We start from the raw sequence: 18,815 nt of genomic DNA, 5'->3' as shown, positions 1-18,815 counted from the left end.
AACAACAACAACAAAAATAGTTGAGAGCCTGAGGTGAAGGTGGAAAGGAGGAGAAAGAAAATCCTCAGGCAGAATCCACACAACTAGACATCGTTGTGAATGAGGCCGCCAAGACAGTGGTTACTCAGGTTTCTCCGTGGGGCAGTTTGCTAAATAATGAGGCTGTTAACCAAGAAGGAGAAGAAGGGAGAAGCACTTTAGATGTAGTATGAAGTTGGAGACCTTCTTTGCCCATCACCTGCACCCCACCCACGAGATCAAGATTTAACTGTAGAAGGTTAAGAATTCATCAAATGCTGAATTAACAACTGTTTGGCTTCTTCAGAACAAGCTGCCAGCTGTGTGATTGGCAGGCACCATCTCTGAGACTGAGGTTAATATTCTCACTTTTTAAACCCCTAAACTCATCTTTGTTATGAAGCAAAAAACTTTAAGTTGTTAGTAATTAAACTCCAGAAAGTTAAAGACGGTAGTCTTTAGCATAAAGTATCCACAGCCGCTGTGGAAAGAGAAATTAGAACAACAGAAAGAATTCATTAGGAGGGCAGAGTTGCGTATAGTTCTGTTTCTTTTGTTCATTCTCTTTAACCTTTTAGGCAACAATATAAAGGCTCCCACATGGAGAGTTCTTTCATCTTGCTTAGCTCTCACTTGGTCTTATATGTGGTCTATGTAAGTTCACTGCCATTTAGACCATTTACAGCAAAGCTCCCTTAACAAAGCCTTGGCTTTGCTTTTACTTTTACTTAAGAAATCTTTCTGAGGGCCTCTGGCTTTCTGAGACCTCCCCCCACCCCACCCCTTCCTATTTTCCTATCTCTTAAGATATGTTTGAGTTTCTTTTTCTAAGAATATTCAAGAAAAAGAAAAAAGACAGCAGACACTTGTGCTTCCGAAGCAGCAAAGCGGTGTTTGCAAATCTCCCTGGTGGTCCGCAGGCCTTTCCTTCTGAGAAGGAGATGAAGGGGCAGATGTGGGCGAGAGGGTCCATTCGCTGCCTTTTAAAGTTGTTATTGATAGACAAGAGCTAAGATTACTTCCTCCCCTTGTTTCAGATTTCCCTCAATTGCTTGGAAGCACAGCTATAAAAGTTTTGAGATCGCAGAACCCACGTTATATCTAAAAACCTTAACAGGACTTGAATATTTGAAGTATGTCTGCTGGCAGGGCTCTATCATCCTGGCCATCAGGAGCCCTGTGTTTCCAGGGTTACTTAGTTCTATTTTCCAATGCACCACAGACCTGTTAAGTTTCCACCATACGAAGTGGGAAGATAATTGCAATTCAGAAATAAGTGCATTTTATAGGAAGTCACAGAATCCACAGTTCTTGCCCTGAAAGCAACTCGTCTTTATATGCCTGTAGATAAAATATTCAGTTAAGTGTTGAAAAAGGAAAAAAACAAAACAAAACCCTTAAGATAAATAGAATTTGAGGAATATATTATTAAGAATTAATCTACCATGTGAGCGAAATGACAGACTCTTTAGATTATTTGACCCATTTATTTGGTCAGGAATTTCTGCAGGTTCTTTTATTTTGCTAACTAGTAAAAACTTTTGTTTTTATACCTTTAAGTCCTAATGATAAATTTGGGTCTGGTAAATAGCCTGCCACCTAGCCTGTTGAAATGATGAGTAAAGAGTGAGTCTGAAATATAACCCTTGTACTGTAGGGAGGAAAAATAACTTTCTGTCTAGCCTCCTGAGTTTTTGGCTGAGACTCCTGTAATAAAGGACGGATTGACAAGAGAAAAACAGAAGTTTATTAATGTGTATATCTCATGTATAGATGGGAAATAACCAGGAAAAAATTAGTCAACTCTCAGAGGTGAGCTAAGCCGCTGGCTTAAATACCACCTTCAGCCGAAGATGAAAGAAAGAAAGGAGTGGGAGGCCAGTTATGAGGAGGTTCCAGGAGAGGCAGGGTAGCAAAGGTAAGGTTTGTTATGTCGGTTTAAGTCAGTGCCTTCTCCATGGATCAGATTCTCTTGTGATTTAGTCATCTTTCTCTTCTGGGGCAGAGAGGGAGACACCCTTAGAAATGAGATTTCCTTTGTAAAAGTAAATGGCCCTTACGAAAGTGTAACTTCGACTCTGTTTGCAGAGCTTCTCCTGCATCTGCTGTTTCTGAAATTAATGAGCTCAAAAAAATCCTTATGCCAAAGAGGCATGTCTAGGGGTGGCATCATCTGCTACCCTTCGGTATTTTCTTTTTTTATTTTAATTTTTTTTGAGATAATATTCACATAATGTTAAATTCACCATTTTTATAATGTTAAGGTGTATAATTTGATGATTTTTAGTATATTTATGATGAGAAACCATCACCATTATCTAATTCCAGAATATCCCCGTCACCCTGAAAAGGAACACAGTCACTTCCCATTTCCCCCCTCCCTGTCCCCTGGCATCCAGTAATTTACTCTCTCTTTCCATGGATTTGCCTACTCTAGGTATTTCGTATAAACAGAATCATGTAATACGTAGCCTTTTGTGCCTGGCTTCTTTCACTTGGCATAGTGCCTTCAAGGTTCATCCATGTTGTAGCATGTATCAATAATTCATTCATTTTTTTATGGCTGAATACTCCATTGTTTGGATATGCCACATTTTGTTTATTCATTCATCAAATGATTGACATTTGTGTTGCATCCACTTTTTGGCCATTGTGAAAAATACTTCTGTTATTCAGATACAAATTTTTGTGTGAATATATGTCCTCAATTCTCTTGCATATATACCTAGGAATGGAATTGCTAGGCCATGTGTAACTCTGTGTTAAGGTTTTCGAGGAACTACCAGATTTTTCCACAGCAGCTGCATCACTTTATGTTTCCACCAGTAACGCACAGGGTTTCAATTGTGGTCTTGATATGCGTTTCCCTAAGGACTAATGATGTTAAACATCTTTTCGTGTGCTATTGGCTATTTGCCTATCTTTTTTGGAGAAATGTCTGTTCACATCCTTTGCCCATTTTATAATTGGGTTATCTTTTTATTGTTGAGTTCTAAGAGATCTTTGTATATTCTAGATACTAGATGCTTATCAGATACATCATTTGCAAATATTTTCTCCCATTCTTGAATTGTCTTTTCATTTTTTATAGTGTTCTTTGATGCACGAAAGTTTTTATTTTAATAAACTCCATTTTATCTGATTTTTCTTTTGTTGCTTGTTCCTTTGATATCATATTTAAGAATTCATTGCCTAATCCAAGGTCTTGAAGATTTACACCAGTGTTTCTGTTACTGGAGCATTGAGTTCTTGTTTTCCCTCAGGACAGAAATCAAGAGAGACAACAAATGGGAAAAGTAAAAGTTTATTAGCATATGCACAGGAGAGGCACAAGGGAGGCAGTATGGAAAGGAAAGGGGCAGGTGACCGGCTCATTAGGGATCAGGATTGTAGGGCTTTTATTAGACCAAAGCTGGGGAAGAGGGCCTTGTCATGGCATGTAGAGGCAGGGTTTTTATTGTGCTTGCACTGTTGTTCAACATGCCACCACATGCATCACACGTATCATTAGCATGCTAGCTCTCCACCCTTGGGTGTGATTTTTACTATGCTAATGGGGCTAGGGTCACCTTCTCTCAACTCCTGGGTACTAGGGCACATGTATAAGCCTAGGAAAGTCCTGAAACTGCAGAATGTGGGTCTTGGTGGTCTCTACGTGATTCGCTTAGCTTGCTGATGGGTCAGGAGATTTATCTTGTTAGGCCAGGGGCCTTGCGGATGACCCTGTCTCCTTAGGCTGATTCCTGTCTCATTTCTTTCCAAGAGTTGTATAGTTTTATGTCTTACATTAGGTCTTTGACCTATTTTTGGCTCATTTTCATATATGGTGTGAGATAAGGATCCAAATGTGTTGTTTTGCACATGGAAATCCGGTTGTCCCAGAACCATTTGTTGAAAAGACTATTCTTTCTATCTTTATTAGTCTTGGCATCCTTGTCAGAAATCAATTAACCATAGACGTATGGGTTTATTTCCAGACTCTTTATTCTGTTATATTGATCTATATGTCTGTCCTTATGCCAGTACCACACTTAAGATTAATGTAGTTTAGTTGTAAGTTTTAAAACCAGGAAGTGTGAGTCCTCCAAATTAGTTCTTTTTCAAGATTGTTTGGCTATTCTGGGTCCCTTGCGTTTCCATATAAATTTTAGGTTCAGATTGTCCGTTTTTCAAAAAAAAGCAGTTGAAATTTTAGTAGGGTTTGCACTGAATCTATAAGGCAATTTGGGAAGTATTCCATCTTAATAATATTAAGTGTTCCAATTCATGTCCATAGATGTCTTTCTGTTTACCTAAGTCTTAATTTTTACAACAAGGTTTATTAGTTGTCCGTGTACAAGTCTTGTACTTGTCAAATTTATTTCCAAGTATTTTATTATTTTTAATGCTATTGTAAATTAAATTTGTTTTTGTAATTGCATTTTTTGATTGTTCGTTGCTAGTGTACAATGAACACTACACTGAGTTTTGTATATTGATTTGTATCCTGCAGCTTTGCTGAACTTGTTTACTAACTCTGATAGTTTTTTTTGTGTATGTATTCTTTAGGGTTTTCTATATATAAGATCATGTCATCTACAAATAAAGGTAGTTTTATTTCTTCCTTTCTTATCTGGATGCTGTTTATTTCTTTTTCTTCCCTAATTGTTCTGACTATAACTTCCAGTACATCTTTGTCTTGTTCTTAAGCAGAAAGCTTTCAGTATTACATTACGTACATTAAGTATGCTGTTAGCCATAGGTGGTTCTTTATAGATGCTCTTTATCAGGTTGAGAAATTTCCCTTCTATTTTGTTGAGTAGTTTCTTGTTTTTTTTTTTGTTTGTTTTCTTTAAGGAAGATTAGCCCTGAACTAACATCTGCCACCAATCCTCATCTTTTTGCTGAGGAAAATTGGCCCTGAACTGACATCTGTGTCCATCTTCCTCTGTTTTATATGTGGGACGCCTGCCACAGCATGGCTTGATAAGTGGTATGTAGGTCCATGCTGGGCATGCGAACCGCCAAACCCCAAGGCCCCAAAGTGGAGCATGTAAATCTAACCACTACACCACCAGGCCAGCCCCTGCTGAGTGGATTTTTCATGGTCAGGAACGGGTGTTGGATTTTGTCAGATGCTCTTTCGGCATCTATTGAGATGATCATGTGGGGGGTTTTTTTTGTATTCTATTAATATAACATATCACACTGATTGAACCAACCTTGCATTCCCGGGATAAATCTCTCTTGGTCATGGTATGTAATTCTTTTAATATGCTCTTTGTATTTAATATGCTAGTATTTTGTTGAGAACTTTTGCATCAATGATCATAAAGGATGTTAGTTATAGTTTTCTTCCAATGTCCCTGTCTGGCTTTGATATCAGGGTAATACTGGCATCAAAGAATGATTAGGAAGTATTCCTCTTCTCTTTTCTTTTGGAGAGCTTGAGAAGGCTTGATATTAATTCTTCTTTATACATTTAATAGAATTCACCAGTGAAGGCATCTGGTTCTGGACTTTCTGTGATGGAAGTTTTTTTTATTAGTGACTCAGTCTCTTTACTTGTTATACATCTGTTTAGATTTTTTATTTCCTCTTGAGTCAGTTTTGGAAGTTTGTGTCTTTCTAGGAATTTGACCGTTTCATCTATCTTAGCTAGTGTTTTAGCATATAATTTCTCATAATATTTCTTTATAATCTTTTTTGTTTCTGTAATGTTGGTAGTAATGTCCCTAATTCTTTTCCTGTTTTGATCATTTAAGTTTCTCTCCTTTTTTCTTGGTTTGGCTACCTGAAAGTTTGTTAATTTTGCTGATCTTTTCAAAGAACCAACTTTCTGTTTCTTCTATTTCCTCTTTTGTTTTTCCATTCTGTTTAATTTGTTTCCACTCTAATATATATTATCTCCTTCCTCTGCTTACTTTGACTTTAGTTTGTTCTTCTTTTTTCTAGTTTCTTAAGGTGGAAGTTTAAGTTATTGATTTGAGATCTTTCTCTTGCATATGGGCTATATGTTCTTGTTTCTTTATATGCCTCATAATTTTTTGTTGAAACCTAGATATTTTGAATACTATAATGTGACAACTCTGGAAGTTAGATTCTACCCCCTTCCCAAGTTTTATTATTGCGACTATTTGTAGTTGTCATTTATGTGTGTGCGACCATTCTGAGCTAATTCTGTAGTCTGTATTCTTTGTTCTGTGTGACCATTGAAGTCTCGTTCCTTTAGCTAAGTGGTCAGCTAATGATTAGGCAGATACTACATAAACTCCTGGAACCAAAAATATCTCCCAGTCTTTGCAGAGGGGCTCTGAGTATGTGTTGGGGCATGTTTTCAACTCAACCAGGCAGTTTGCAACTCTGCCTTGGCAGTCACTGCCTTACTGCTTTTTCAGAGCCTCAGGGTCAGCCAAAGGCTTTTCAAGTCTTTCCTGAGCATGCACAAAGCCCTGGGAATGTGCATGGCCTTCTAAATGCCCAGGAGTATGTCTGAGCTTTTCAAATTTTTAATCCCCAAAGCGTCTCATCCTCCAGCCTTTCCTCCCAAGCTTTTTGTTTAGTCTACTGTTTTCCCTGACTGTTATCCATTGCCCAAGACAGTAACAACTAAAACATTTGCCTGTAAATATTTTCCACAAATGGCTTCAGGTAACAACTTTAGCACTAGGCGCATTCCCAGTTTTGTGAGGCAGACACAATCCTTTTGAGCCAGTCTTTCCAGGGAACCACGCAGACAAGACAAAACAAATAATTAAATATTATTAAATTAAACACAAAAATTAAATATATTCTGCTCCCTCTGATACTGTTACTGGGAATCTGTGCTGTTATTTTCAAGATTACAGTGGATGGAAATAGGGTAAGTTAAAATGCCACAAAGCTCACTATTCTCACCAAGATTCAGCTGATTTTCTTGAATAAGTTCTTTCTAGGTTGCTGCAAGCTTTTAGTTAGTATCTCAAGTTCCACAATAGTTGATTCTGACAGTTTTTGCCTGTTTTTAATTGATTTTGTGGCTTAGGGAGACTTTTGGAGTCCTTACTTCATCATGTTTGCTGACATCACTATAGTTTTTTAATTAGTATTTTGCTCAAATGGTTACTTGAATTTAAGGGATTACGGTAGGGTTAATTTTAAACATATGAGAAATATTAGGGGGTTTTGGTGTATGACTGAAAACTATCAGACCTATACATGAAATGGGATATGTGTGCTATATTATGATTATGTGCAGACTTCTAAATGCTTCCTAAACTTTAGAATTAATTTTGGTCCATGTACAAATGTTCAAAAGTCAGAAGCAAGTATAACCCAGGAGAGCATAATACAAAAATAGGGGGGAAGTGGAAACCAGGCACTGAAAATGTAAATGATAGCGCATTCCTCAGATGTCTAATCATTACCTGTCGGAGGATATAATGATAGAAAAAGACAAGCTTAGAGAAGTTTGACTTGTTTAAAGTGAGGTGGGTATAAGAAGGTAGAGAGGAAGCCCGATGCTGTGCATAAGCTGCAAGCCACTGAGCGCAAATAGCACCACAACAGTGAACATCAAGTTAGTAACCTTGCTCATATCATTGGCATGGTTCTAGAGCCATTTTTTTTTTTATTTAAAACTGAAATTTGAGATTTCTTTACATATCCACACATCCTAAGGAGCATGCATTTTAAAATTATATTCTGTCACTTTAAAACCAAGTTATGTCGGTTCTTTTTGTTTGTTTGTTGTTTTGTGTGTGTGTGTGTTTTATGTTTTTTTGGTAGCAAGGAACTGTACCTCCAACTAGTTCTGTTCCTCCTGTTGCTGGGGCCCCACCTGTTGGACAACCTGGAGCAGGATTTGGAATGGTGAGTGATGAAATGTGCTAAAAAAGGTAATTGACGTTACCAAGGCCTTTGCCAAGTCTCAGATTAACCAGTACTGCTGTAGGATATAATTCTTCCCAACATGCAATAAAAGAGAACTTAAAAAGTTAAGTCATCTGCTTTAGGCCTTAAGCTGTCTATACCTGAAGTGATAAAGTCAGTTGTAAGATACTTAAAATAATCTGCCATAAAATTGATTTCTATAGTACATTCTTATCTCATTTTATAGTAATATTTGCCAAGTCTATTCTGAGCTCAATCATCAAAATCAACTCTTTAGTCACTATTCAAGGATTTTCGCTTATCACTAGCAAATTTTAGGGCCATCTTCTATAAAGAAATAAGTTTTTATCTCTTCAAGAGTTATGCTTACAGAAGATGAATAAACAACCACAAAGCCCATTTGGGATGAGGATGCTGTGTGGCCAGCCGAGCTTCTACTGCATCTCAGTGATTCTCTATCTGCCAGCCTCGCAGCGCCCATTATTCAAAACTACAGTGATACATTCTCATGGGCATGGATTCCTCACAAATTGTCAGAAGCACATTAAAGACACAAATGTCAGGGCGTTACCGTGGTGGACTCCACTCACGCTGTCAACCATTCTTCCTTTCAGCCTCCTGCTGGGACGGGCATGCCCATGATGCCTCAGCAGCCAGTCATGTTTGCACAGCCCATGATGAGGCCACCCTTTGGGGCCACAGCTGTACCTGGCACACAGGTCAGTTTTTAAACTGTCCACAAAATAATGACATTAATTTATAAGGATAAAACTGTCATGTGGCACAGTTTTAAAATGTTTTTACCTAACGTAATCCTCATATTTTTTGCTTCCGAAATAAAGGGAACATGGAAGACAGATTAGTAATAGTGTGAGGTTTGGAGGAAAATGATAGAAATAACTAACTGTCCTAAGGTTCCTTCATTCCTGTCCTACTTAACTCAGTATGGTTCCTGAGAACAACCAGATGGTTTAAGGTATCTAGGCATTTCTTTCAGAGAAATTAGCACTTCTCATCCATTGTTTTATTAGGTGTTAGAGTTAGCCAAATTCAGGATTAGGGACACAGTGCTCCAGATTTGCCCAAGATTTGTGACACTAACTGCAATGAGTTTGCCAAACTGCAAAGTCTGGGGAGGCAGTCCTCACAAAACTGCCCTCACTTCAGACACCAGGCATAAGTTTAGGAGTCCCAAAGGCCACCCTTAGTTCATACCTGCTGACTACAAATTTAAGTGTTCCCAGGACCACTCTCAGATTAGATAGTTCCCTAGAACAGCTCACAGAACTCAGGAAATCGCTGGATTGACAATTACAGTTTTATTATGGTGAACAGAGACAAATTAGATCCAGCCGAAAGAAGAGATGCATAGGGTGAAGTCTGGGAGGGTTCCAAGCATGAAGCGTCTTTGTCCTCAGGGATGCGTTACCCATCTGGCGGTAGCAGTGCATGACAATTCACATGCAGTATTGTCAACACAGGAAGCTCATCTGAGCTTCAGTATGCAGAGTTTTTATTAAGGCGTTCTTATATAGGATTGACTGAATTATTGCCCATGTAGTCGAACTCCATCTCCATCCCCTTGCCTGAAGGTCACCCTGACGTCATGTGGCCCAAAGACCTGACTCTCTAATCACATGGTTGGTCTTGCTAGTAGGGCCCGTCACCACCTTGAATCATTTTTTCACATAAACTTTCAGTTGTGGTTCCAGGAACCCACTCTGGATAGGAAAGACATTCCTGTCACTTGGGAGGTTGCAAGGGTTTTGAGGTTACCTTCCAGAGTCCAGGACAAAGAGCAAATCTCTCTTTAAGTGAGGCCAAATTCCTTACTACACGGTCTGCTGCCTTCATTTAGAAATGCTAAAATACACTCACTTTAACTGTTTTTCTTCCAATAGTGATAGTCATGTTGCTGAGTCACCCTTTCTTGATTCCTCTTATAAATTGCCTGGCCGAGATGCAGAGGCATAGGTAGAACTAAAGAGGTTTTCACCATGAGAAATTGACTTGGATGGAGTCAAGTTGTAACTTTGCTAGCACCATGCTGAGCAAACCAAAACAAATAGCTCAGATATATTTTAATATCAGTAAATTGTTGCAGTTCTATAATATTTTTAATTTACCAAATGGGTATTTATATCATCTCACCCATGGGATTCCTACTGTGAACTTTTTGAGTGTACTTTAATCCCCTTTGCTTCCTTGCTCGTGTCTAAATCCATCCTCTACCTGTTCCCAAAATTTGCTTTCAGCTTCTTTACTTTAAGCCCCTGAAAGCCGCAGTGACCAGGAGGAAGAATGTTGGGTGTTGAAAGACATAGATTTAGAATGTGGAACACTCAGCCTTTGAGGCCATAACTAAAGCACTGGCTTCACGAGAAATTTTCTAGTCTGCTCTGAGACCGAAGAACCCTGCCTGGAGTTGTTTTGAGGGGAGTGAGGAAGGCTTTAGGGGTAATGGTTGAGGTAAAGTTTGATCTGGACATATTTAAATTCTAAGAAGGATCTCATTCGTCATGAGTGATTCCTTGATGGTTGTATATATCCATGACTCTTTACCACCATTTTGAAAAAAGGAATGATGTTTGTATTTTTATGAACTTGGAAGGATGTTATTGAAATTTTTAAAAAATCTTATTGTATTTGGTGTGCTGAAAGCTTTAGAAATAAATTAATGCAATTTTATTATTTAAGGAAGTTTTTTTACTTGCATAATACCAGAATTATATAGCATCAGTTTATTTACTTTATTCAAAGAATGAAAATGAAAAATAGATGATAGGATGAAAACACAGCGTTTTAGGGGCCGGCCCAGTGGCGCAGCGGTTAAGTTCGCACGTTCCGCTTCTCGGCGGCCCGGGCATTGCCGGTTCAGATCCCAGGTGCAGACATGGCACTGCTTGGTACACCATGCTGTGGTAGGCGTCCCATGTATAAAGTAGAGGAAGATGGGCACAATGTTAGCTCAGGGCCAGGTGTCCTCAGCCAAAAAGAGGAGGACTGGCAGTAGTTAGCTCAGGGCTAATCTTCCTCAAAAAAAAAAAAAAGAAAGAAAGAAAACAGTGTTTTAATCAGTAATCGAATTTATAGTAATTGAGGAAATGGTATGCGATATTACAGTTTTTAGATTGTATTTCTCATGTCAGAGAAGAAGCGTAGCTGATTAACTAGATAATAAAATAAACATGAATTTTTAGCTTCAGGAAACAAAACGGTTTTTCATCACTGGTGCCTGGACTATTCCAATATTCTTCAGTTGGTTGGTATCATGATATTGTCGTCTGATCTATTTATTAATTATGGACCAATCCTTGAGTTTCTTATCTTTGAAACAACTTCAAGCCTTATGTTAGTTTTTCCCTGATCTTTCTATGAACTGTGATGTCAGTTTTAAAAATGGAAATTTGACTGATAGATACTGCAGTCCATCAGTAGTTTCTGGATATAGGAACAAATCTAAAAATCCTTACTTCTGGGACTCTGTTTACTGAACCAATAAAAACGTACCTCCCTGCCCCACAGTCCCAGATTTCTCGGATTTCCTTCATGTTAGAAGCTTAGGAGGATTAATTAGATTCGAAGGATAGATGTCAGTTATTACTCTGAATAGATGATATGACCTTTTTCAAGGCCTTCTACCCTAACTTTCCTGCATAAGCCTGCTCCCAGAACTTGTTTCTGTCACACAGTGAAATAATGTAGGTATTAGTTAAACAGAAGAAAGGTAAGTTAATTCTTGGTTTCTTTTGCTGCAAGTTCAGTATGACTCTTTCTTGTTGTATTTAGTAATTAGTCTTCTCTGCGATCTGGACAGGGAATGTTGGAATTTAGTGGCATTAATAACTGGGAAAGCTCATTTGAAACAATGCCTCAAAATTTGACTTGTTTTCACTTCAAATACTTTATATGAAATCCTAGCCTATTTAGCTAATAATTTTAAGTAATTTCTTAAGTGGGTCTCTGCAAACTATTTCAGTTTTTCCTTAAAACTCACTCTCACTATAAGAAAAGTCATTTAAATTCCTTTATTAGTTTAGTAGTACTAATAACTCAAAGTCAAAATGCTTTTGTGTAGAGAAGTTGATTTTTTCGTTCCTGTACATTCAGTCTCCTTATGTGCCTAGTTTTTTGCGTCTTCCCTAACCCACATGCCTGTTGTTCTACCAGAGTCCTCAAATTTTACTTCTGCTAAATTTGATGTCAAAGATCTCAAGAAAGGCAGAAATCATTTGAAGTGTATTTTACGAATCCAAAATTAAAAATAACACTGTGACTAAGTAGAACAAGGTCGATTTTGTCAACTTGTAGCTGTCTAATCTTCTGCATGTTTGTTTTCTGTGGTATGTGCTCTGCCTAACGCTTATCTATCTCTCTGTTTGCTTTCTATCTCTGCTCTCTTGGGCTCGCTTTTCCCCCATTAGCTTTCTCCAAGCCCTACACCTGCCACTCAGAGTCCCAAGAAACCTCCAGCAAAGGACCCATTAGCGGATCTTAACATCAAGGATTTCTTGTAAACAATTTAAGGTATCTAATACTGAGCTTTTCCTGTGGGCTTGTAAGAATGACCTGTGCAATGCTTAGCTAGTTCAAGGTACGATATTTGTACTTCTCTGTTTTGCATACATGTATATACTGGTAATTTGAGTGTTTATACTTTTTAAATCAATATTGAAAACTATCTTTATCAATGAATTTTTTTAAGTTTTACTTAATTTATAAACTTAAGAGAGAGGGAAGCCTCTAAGTTGTCTTTATACTGGAAAGCACAAAGATAATACGGATAAAGCAAGAAGTTGCCCAAGCTACTTGGTAAATTAGATAATTACCACTTTATTACATGATGACTGGAATTTATAGAAAGCTAACCTTTTTAATATTGCATTTAGAAATCGTCTAAGAATATATTTGGCTACATACTCATATTTTTATTTTGTTTATCCTTATTTGGCATTATCAAACAAAGCTTAGAGATTATTGCCCTTTGCATTTCTGCATTCAAGCAGAATTTTGAATTTCTAACATTTCTAGTTTTAAATTGCTAATATAATTTATGAAATGACTAATAGTGGACTTATAGAAGGAAACAGATTAAGGAAAAAAGTTGACTCTTAACCCCAGCCCCTAACACAGTGGGCAGGTCCTGACAGATACTTCTCAAATGTGGATGAGCGGTGATAATGCTGCTTTCCGTTTACACAGCACTTTCCGTGTGCACTTCCCAGTCATTAACTCCTTTGATCGTCTCTGTAGGAAAGCAAAGCCTGTGAGATAAGCTAGCCAGATACTTTTCATTTCCATCTTCACAGCTGAGAGAACTGATCCTCGGCATTAAGTGATTTGCCCAAAATCAAGCTGGAAAAGCAGTAAGAGCATCAAAGTTTTTGGACCACTGTCCAGTGTTATTTTTATTAGACATCTGCTACCTATATTTTTTAGTAGATGCCTACTTTACTGGCTACTAAGATTTTTGTGGATTCTTGCTTTATGATTTTCTTTCTTATACAAGATTAGTAATTTATCATTTTAAAGCCTCGACATCTCAGCCAAGTAATTCCTCCTGTGCCCAGTGTTTCTATTCCACTTTGAGTTGGACTGGACTGATGTAGGCATAAATAAGATGATGAACACTTATTTCTTGGCAATTGAAGTTTCAGGAGTGACCAAGGACACTGCAGAGAGCAGCTGTTGTCCACCTCTCGTTCAGTAAATATTGCTGTCAGCATATGCCAGGAACTCTGATAAGTACCTGGAACAGAGGTGCTTGAGACAGTCTCTGCCCTCAGAGATTCACAGTTGACAGGGGACACACACACACTACCATGAAGGAGAGTCACCCACAGAGCTAAGCTTCAAGGCCCCAGGGAAAGGTTCCTGGCAGAGATGACTGGTGAAGCATGGATTAGCTAGGGGCATAAATGGGGAGTGGCCCCAGTGAGGCCATGGGGTCATCAGGGACATCTCCCTTCTCTTCTGTTCTGTCACTTGTTTAACTGTTTAGTGACTCAGTGAGCACCATAAGTGAAAAGAAGCAAAAAATAATGGAAGTCACTGCAGTTCTTTTTTTTTTCACTCCCTTGTTAAAGGTGAGCTGTTCTTAATTGATACTGAATGTCTTACTACTAAGATTTCTAATAAGTATACAAATTTTCAAAATTTGGCTGATATGATATTTCTCTAAAATTAAACTATACATTAAAAGTTTTTTTAAAATGTATCCTGGCTGAAATTGTAAGCTTGTTTTAAAGAATTGGGGAAAGTATATAAATGTGAATTTGTTAATACGGAAACCTTTTGCGAAAAGATTTTTCATAGTAACTGTGAAGTAGAATTGCAAGGGCGGTAAAATGTGTGAGGAGTATGCAACAGTGTTTTCTAATTAGGTGCTTTTTGTCTTTCCAGCTGCAGTTTTTGTGACTGAATAGGAAAAAAATAATGAGTTTGGAGACTTCAAATAAGATTGATGCTCAGAGTTTCAAAGTGAGCCACCAGTACCAAACCCAATGCTTACTCATAACTTCTCTTCCAAAATGTGTAGCACAGCTGTGAAAGTGAACATTAGGAATGTGTACCACCTTAGCTGTTATCCCTACTCTCAAAATTGTAGTGTATTTGGGTTATTTGTGTGTCGTACGATGTAAACAATGAATGGATGTTTCCGATGCCTTTAGTGCTGTTCTGGACCTCGCCCATGGACGGATCACGCAGCTGTTGTCTGGTGAGCCATTTGGAAAGATGTGTCTGTGTTTTTGAAGGTTTCAATGTATATATAACTTTTGGACAAAGCTAAACTCTCCCCGTAAATTCTCTTTTCTTCTGTATCTCTGTTACAAACATAGTGTGATAATATCCGATAGTAAGGAAAACACTCTTAAATATACAAAACTTTTTTCCGTGTGGAGTACATTTTTCCAATCACAGGAACTTCAACTGTTGTGAGAAATGTTTATTTTTGTGGCACTGTATATGTTAAGAAATTTTATTTTAAAAAATATAAAGGTTAACGTCCATAATAAATATTTCTCCTTGAAGCTACCTTATCAAGAATGAAAAAATCATATGGGAAGAATTCCATATTTAATCAATGCTATATTAAAATATATATTTTAATTATATTTGACAGGTTTTGCATCTAAATTGACCTATTTATTCATTCTTGATTAAATGCACTGAAAAGTACAGGTCCGTTTCTACCATGTCCGTGAAAATGCAATTAGAGATGTGCTATTTAAGCGATTACAAGTCACCCTAAGGTGTATCTGTAATTTAAAGATTACTGCAGATATTTTTGTTTTATTGTGGGTTTTATGTACATCTGTTAATTTAGTATTTCTTTGTGTGTTCTGTAGACTAGTGTTCTTCCATCCCTCAATTGAGCTCAGAGTAGCTTTTGTTGTACCATTGTGATTAGAATTTAAACTAATTCAAAGAATTGTATCCTTTACTGTACATACTGTATTCTTTAATTTTTAATTTGTTGTCATACTGTCTGTGCTGATGGCTTGGCTTAAGATTTTGATGCATAAATGAGGTCACTGTTGATCAGTGTTGCTAGTGGCTTGGCAGCTCTTCGTAAAAGCATATTGGGTTGGAAAGGTGTTTGCCTATTTTTCCAATTATTTAATAGATGTATGGTACCATTTAAAAGTGGTTGTATCTGAATTACTGTGGGGATAACATACACTGTAATGGGGAAAAATTACCTAAAACCAATTTCAAAATGGCTTTTCTTTGTATTTCAGTTTAAAAACCCAGTGCATGTACGCCCTCTGAGATGCAATAAACACCTTGAACAAAGAAAATGCAAATGTTATCTTTGTCTCTTTGATTATGTTTTAGGGGAAATAGTCTGTCTCAGATGACACACGTAGCATATACAAAATATTGAAAATTGAAAACCATTCTGAGTAAGAAATGCTTTTATAATTTTATAATAAATGAAAAACAAGAAAAAGGACAATTTTAATCAGCTGTCATTAAACTTGGGCCTCCATGGCTGCTGCCAAATAAACTGAAATTCTGTATTCCAGAAAAGAAAAGGATGAACTTTCTTTTAAAATATGCAATTAAATTCTTATGATAGTTTTATGAGACTTCTCCATGGAAGTTTAAGAATGATAGGAGTGTGATCACACACTCGCATGCACGTGCACTCAGACACAAAATCTATACTAGCCTATTTTAATAAAATTGGATGGCTTTATGCCTACAACTAAGTTGTTACATCTCAAAAAGTAGTCTAATCTCAAATAGAAATATTTCTCAAATAGAAGCATATTCTTATGTCTAAAACTATCTTTTCTTTAGTTACCTAGTTTTGTATCTTGAGAACTGACTTTTAGAAGGAAGTATCTGCTTCTGTAATATGATCTTTATAGATTACATTTGATTATTTATTACTTTGTGGGCCTATCATAATAAAAATGTTACATTGTAAATAATTTTAATATTGAATTTTTAAAACTATGCTTTTTCTCTTCAGTGAGTGGCCCATGTGGTATAAATTCTTCCTAGGCAAAGCTACAAGAGCATTATTTTTAAATCAGATGCTGGAGCCTTGCCTTGGTGAGATTCTTGGTATCCTTGTAGGGGAATTGTCTTATAGATGAGTTGCTGCGTGAGGTCCTCTGGTACTCAAAAAATTAATCTCTCTGGATAGTTTTCAACACAGGTCCCATTTATCGGTGGTCTCCCTCCACATGGTGAGTGTGCCTTTCTAGCCCCACCTCTGCCTCGACTCAGCCCTCTGCATGCACACACACGTGTGTACAAGCACCCTATTCTGTGTGACTATTCTGTGTGTGACCACACCACTACTCATGCAAAGGGACACCAAACACTTTGCTGGCCCACACAGGGCTCTCTGCCCAAAATTACCTCACCAATCCCACCAGTGCAGCTAAATCTCACTTGTCCATCATGGCTCCCCACCCTACTCTTTTCAGAGTACAGTTTTCATCAGCCTTTATGGCACTTGACATGTTGTATTACAGTCAGCTGTGATGATGGCATCTTCTCTGGCCAATTGTGAGCCTCAGAGGAAGGAACCATCTCCTCCTCTTCATAGCCTCAGCATCTAGCCCTTCAGTCAGTGCCAGGTAAGTGTCTGAAGGATGAACACATACCTTAGTTCTTAGAGGTCTCTTCACTTAACCTGGATACTGCTGAGCTATTGTAATATTTCTGATCCCTGAAGAATATCTTTCATTTATTGTCAGATGTTATTAGAGTTTTAATAGCCCCTATCAGCTCATTGTATAGAGAACTAACACCAATAAAAACCATCTTAAGCTGAAGATTTGAATCATTTTATATATGGTGTAATGATTGCCAGTGATTCTCTCAGTTATAAAGTGTCTCCTTTGTTCTCTATCTTTTGTGTTGTTTATTATAGTTAAAAAAAAAAGAATAAAGACCAAAGACTTTTTGGGAGGAGTCATGGGGTTCAAAAGAGGAGGAAAGGAGCGAACGTGAAAAAAGAAATGAGAACTTGATTCACAGAAAGATAAATTATGCAAAGCCATCTTTCTGCCTCTTAAGTAGACACCTTTAATGATATATCCCCAAATTTTTGTTGGTGGAAAAAGAACATGGTCTTGCAGCGGTGATTACACTGTTTCTACTGTGGAAGTAGTTGTTGAACGTCAAAATGAGTGTCATCTCAGTTGGAAAGGCACGTTGGTCTATGTTTTTGAGGCATCAGGTTTTGTGGTAGTGTATTGTTCATCCTCTTGGGCTGTAAGACCCAACCTAGGTGTCACCTCCCCTAGGAAACTATACTTTTCATCATATCTGCCCACCTTGATAGAGTTGATCCTTCTCAAATGTGTTCCTTCAGTACCTTTTTCTTCACCTTTTCCACGCTGTTTTTTTAAATATATGTCTGACTTCCTTACTATGTTATGAATTCTTTGAGGAAGGGTACCATCTAGGCCTTAATTCTATATCCTATATGCCTAAGATTGGACTCAATAAAACTTTGTTGAACTATATTGAATTGAGCTAACCTACATTGTAAAGTGGATTTTGAATAAAAAATATGTAGTATCTAAATTCCAGGAAATAAGTAAAATTGGATTTTGTCTCTTCCTGTAAAGTGATCACATATGTTCAGGAATTTTGTAAATTTGACTCATTTCTTACCATCATAAAACAGTGTTATGACAAAGTTATTGCTAAAATCTTTTTCCCATTTTATAAAAATACTGAAAAGAACACCATCTCTGTATTTGATAGTTTTACCACCACTTTCCTTACCAAAGTACTTAAGGTGGTTTACAAGAAAAAATATAAAGGCAGGTAAAACTGAGAAGACGTTTAACCTGGAAGCAAAAGACAAACATCGTTGTGCACAGAGAGCGAGCCGTGGGAGGCGGCAGAACACTTAGGAAAGAGAGGCTGTGACGGTAGTTCCCCTCCTGGATGATCCTCACAATTGTCACAGTTACCTGCAGAGCTTAATCAAATGTAGAATTCTGGGCCTCACTCTCAGGGACTCTAGGGTAGGTCTCGGTGGGGCCCTGGAAATGGGCTTTCTAAAATAATTCCCTAGGTCATCATGATGAGCAGCCAAATTTGGAGACCACCAGGCAAAGGGAAACCATGAAATATCATAAATCCATTGGACTCATGGTGTGTAGCTCTATTTGACTTACAGATGATTCCAGCAAAAGAGAAGATTTCTAAATACTTCAAAATAGGAAAGCCACGAAGAATATTTTGTTTCATTTGGCCTAAATTGTGACATTTAGTTACTAGTCATAAAAAGGCGGTCCATATGGCATTATGATACACTAGTTTCCACCAAAACCCAAGCTTTAATTTGGAGGTACGTGCAGGAGAGAGATGCTGCTATATGTGGGCGGATGACTGGCCAGGACATCCGTCCGTGGAGCCACATCACTCACGTCCCAGTCTACATTAAGTGGCATAACCGCCCATTTGGT

The 18,815-nt window shown here is 37.7% G+C and overlaps 1 protein-coding gene across 50 annotated transcripts in view; it reads left to right on the top strand.

Annotated features, from left to right (window-relative positions):
• Positions 1-15,671, top strand: part of SNAP91 (synaptosome associated protein 91) — a 141,687-nt gene extending 126,016 nt beyond the window's left edge. For 34 of the 50 annotated variants that reach the window (XR_011522557.1, XR_011522555.1, XR_011522553.1 and 31 more), the window contains 4 exons: positions 7,765-7,848; positions 8,484-8,588; positions 12,294-12,396; positions 14,272-15,671. Coding sequence is in view for 42 of the 50 variants with exons in the window: in XM_070559113.1 (XP_070415214.1) it covers positions 7,765-7,848; positions 8,484-8,588; positions 12,294-12,386 (282 nt within the window). In the remaining 8 variants the exon portion in view is untranslated. The remainder of the gene's footprint in view (positions 1-7,764; positions 7,849-8,483; positions 8,589-12,293; positions 12,397-14,271) is intronic. The other 16 variants (XR_011522558.1, XR_011522556.1, XR_011522554.1 and 13 more) reach the window with 1 other exon arrangement.
• Positions 15,672-18,815: the final 3,144 nt, after the last annotated feature.

The sequence above is a fragment of the Equus przewalskii genome, chromosome 9, assembly GCF_037783145.1.
Source record: "Equus przewalskii isolate Varuska chromosome 9, EquPr2, whole genome shotgun sequence".
Classification (NCBI taxonomy): domain Eukaryota; kingdom Metazoa; phylum Chordata; class Mammalia; order Perissodactyla; family Equidae; genus Equus; species Equus przewalskii.
This window is presented reverse-complemented; position numbering and strand designations above follow the sequence as displayed.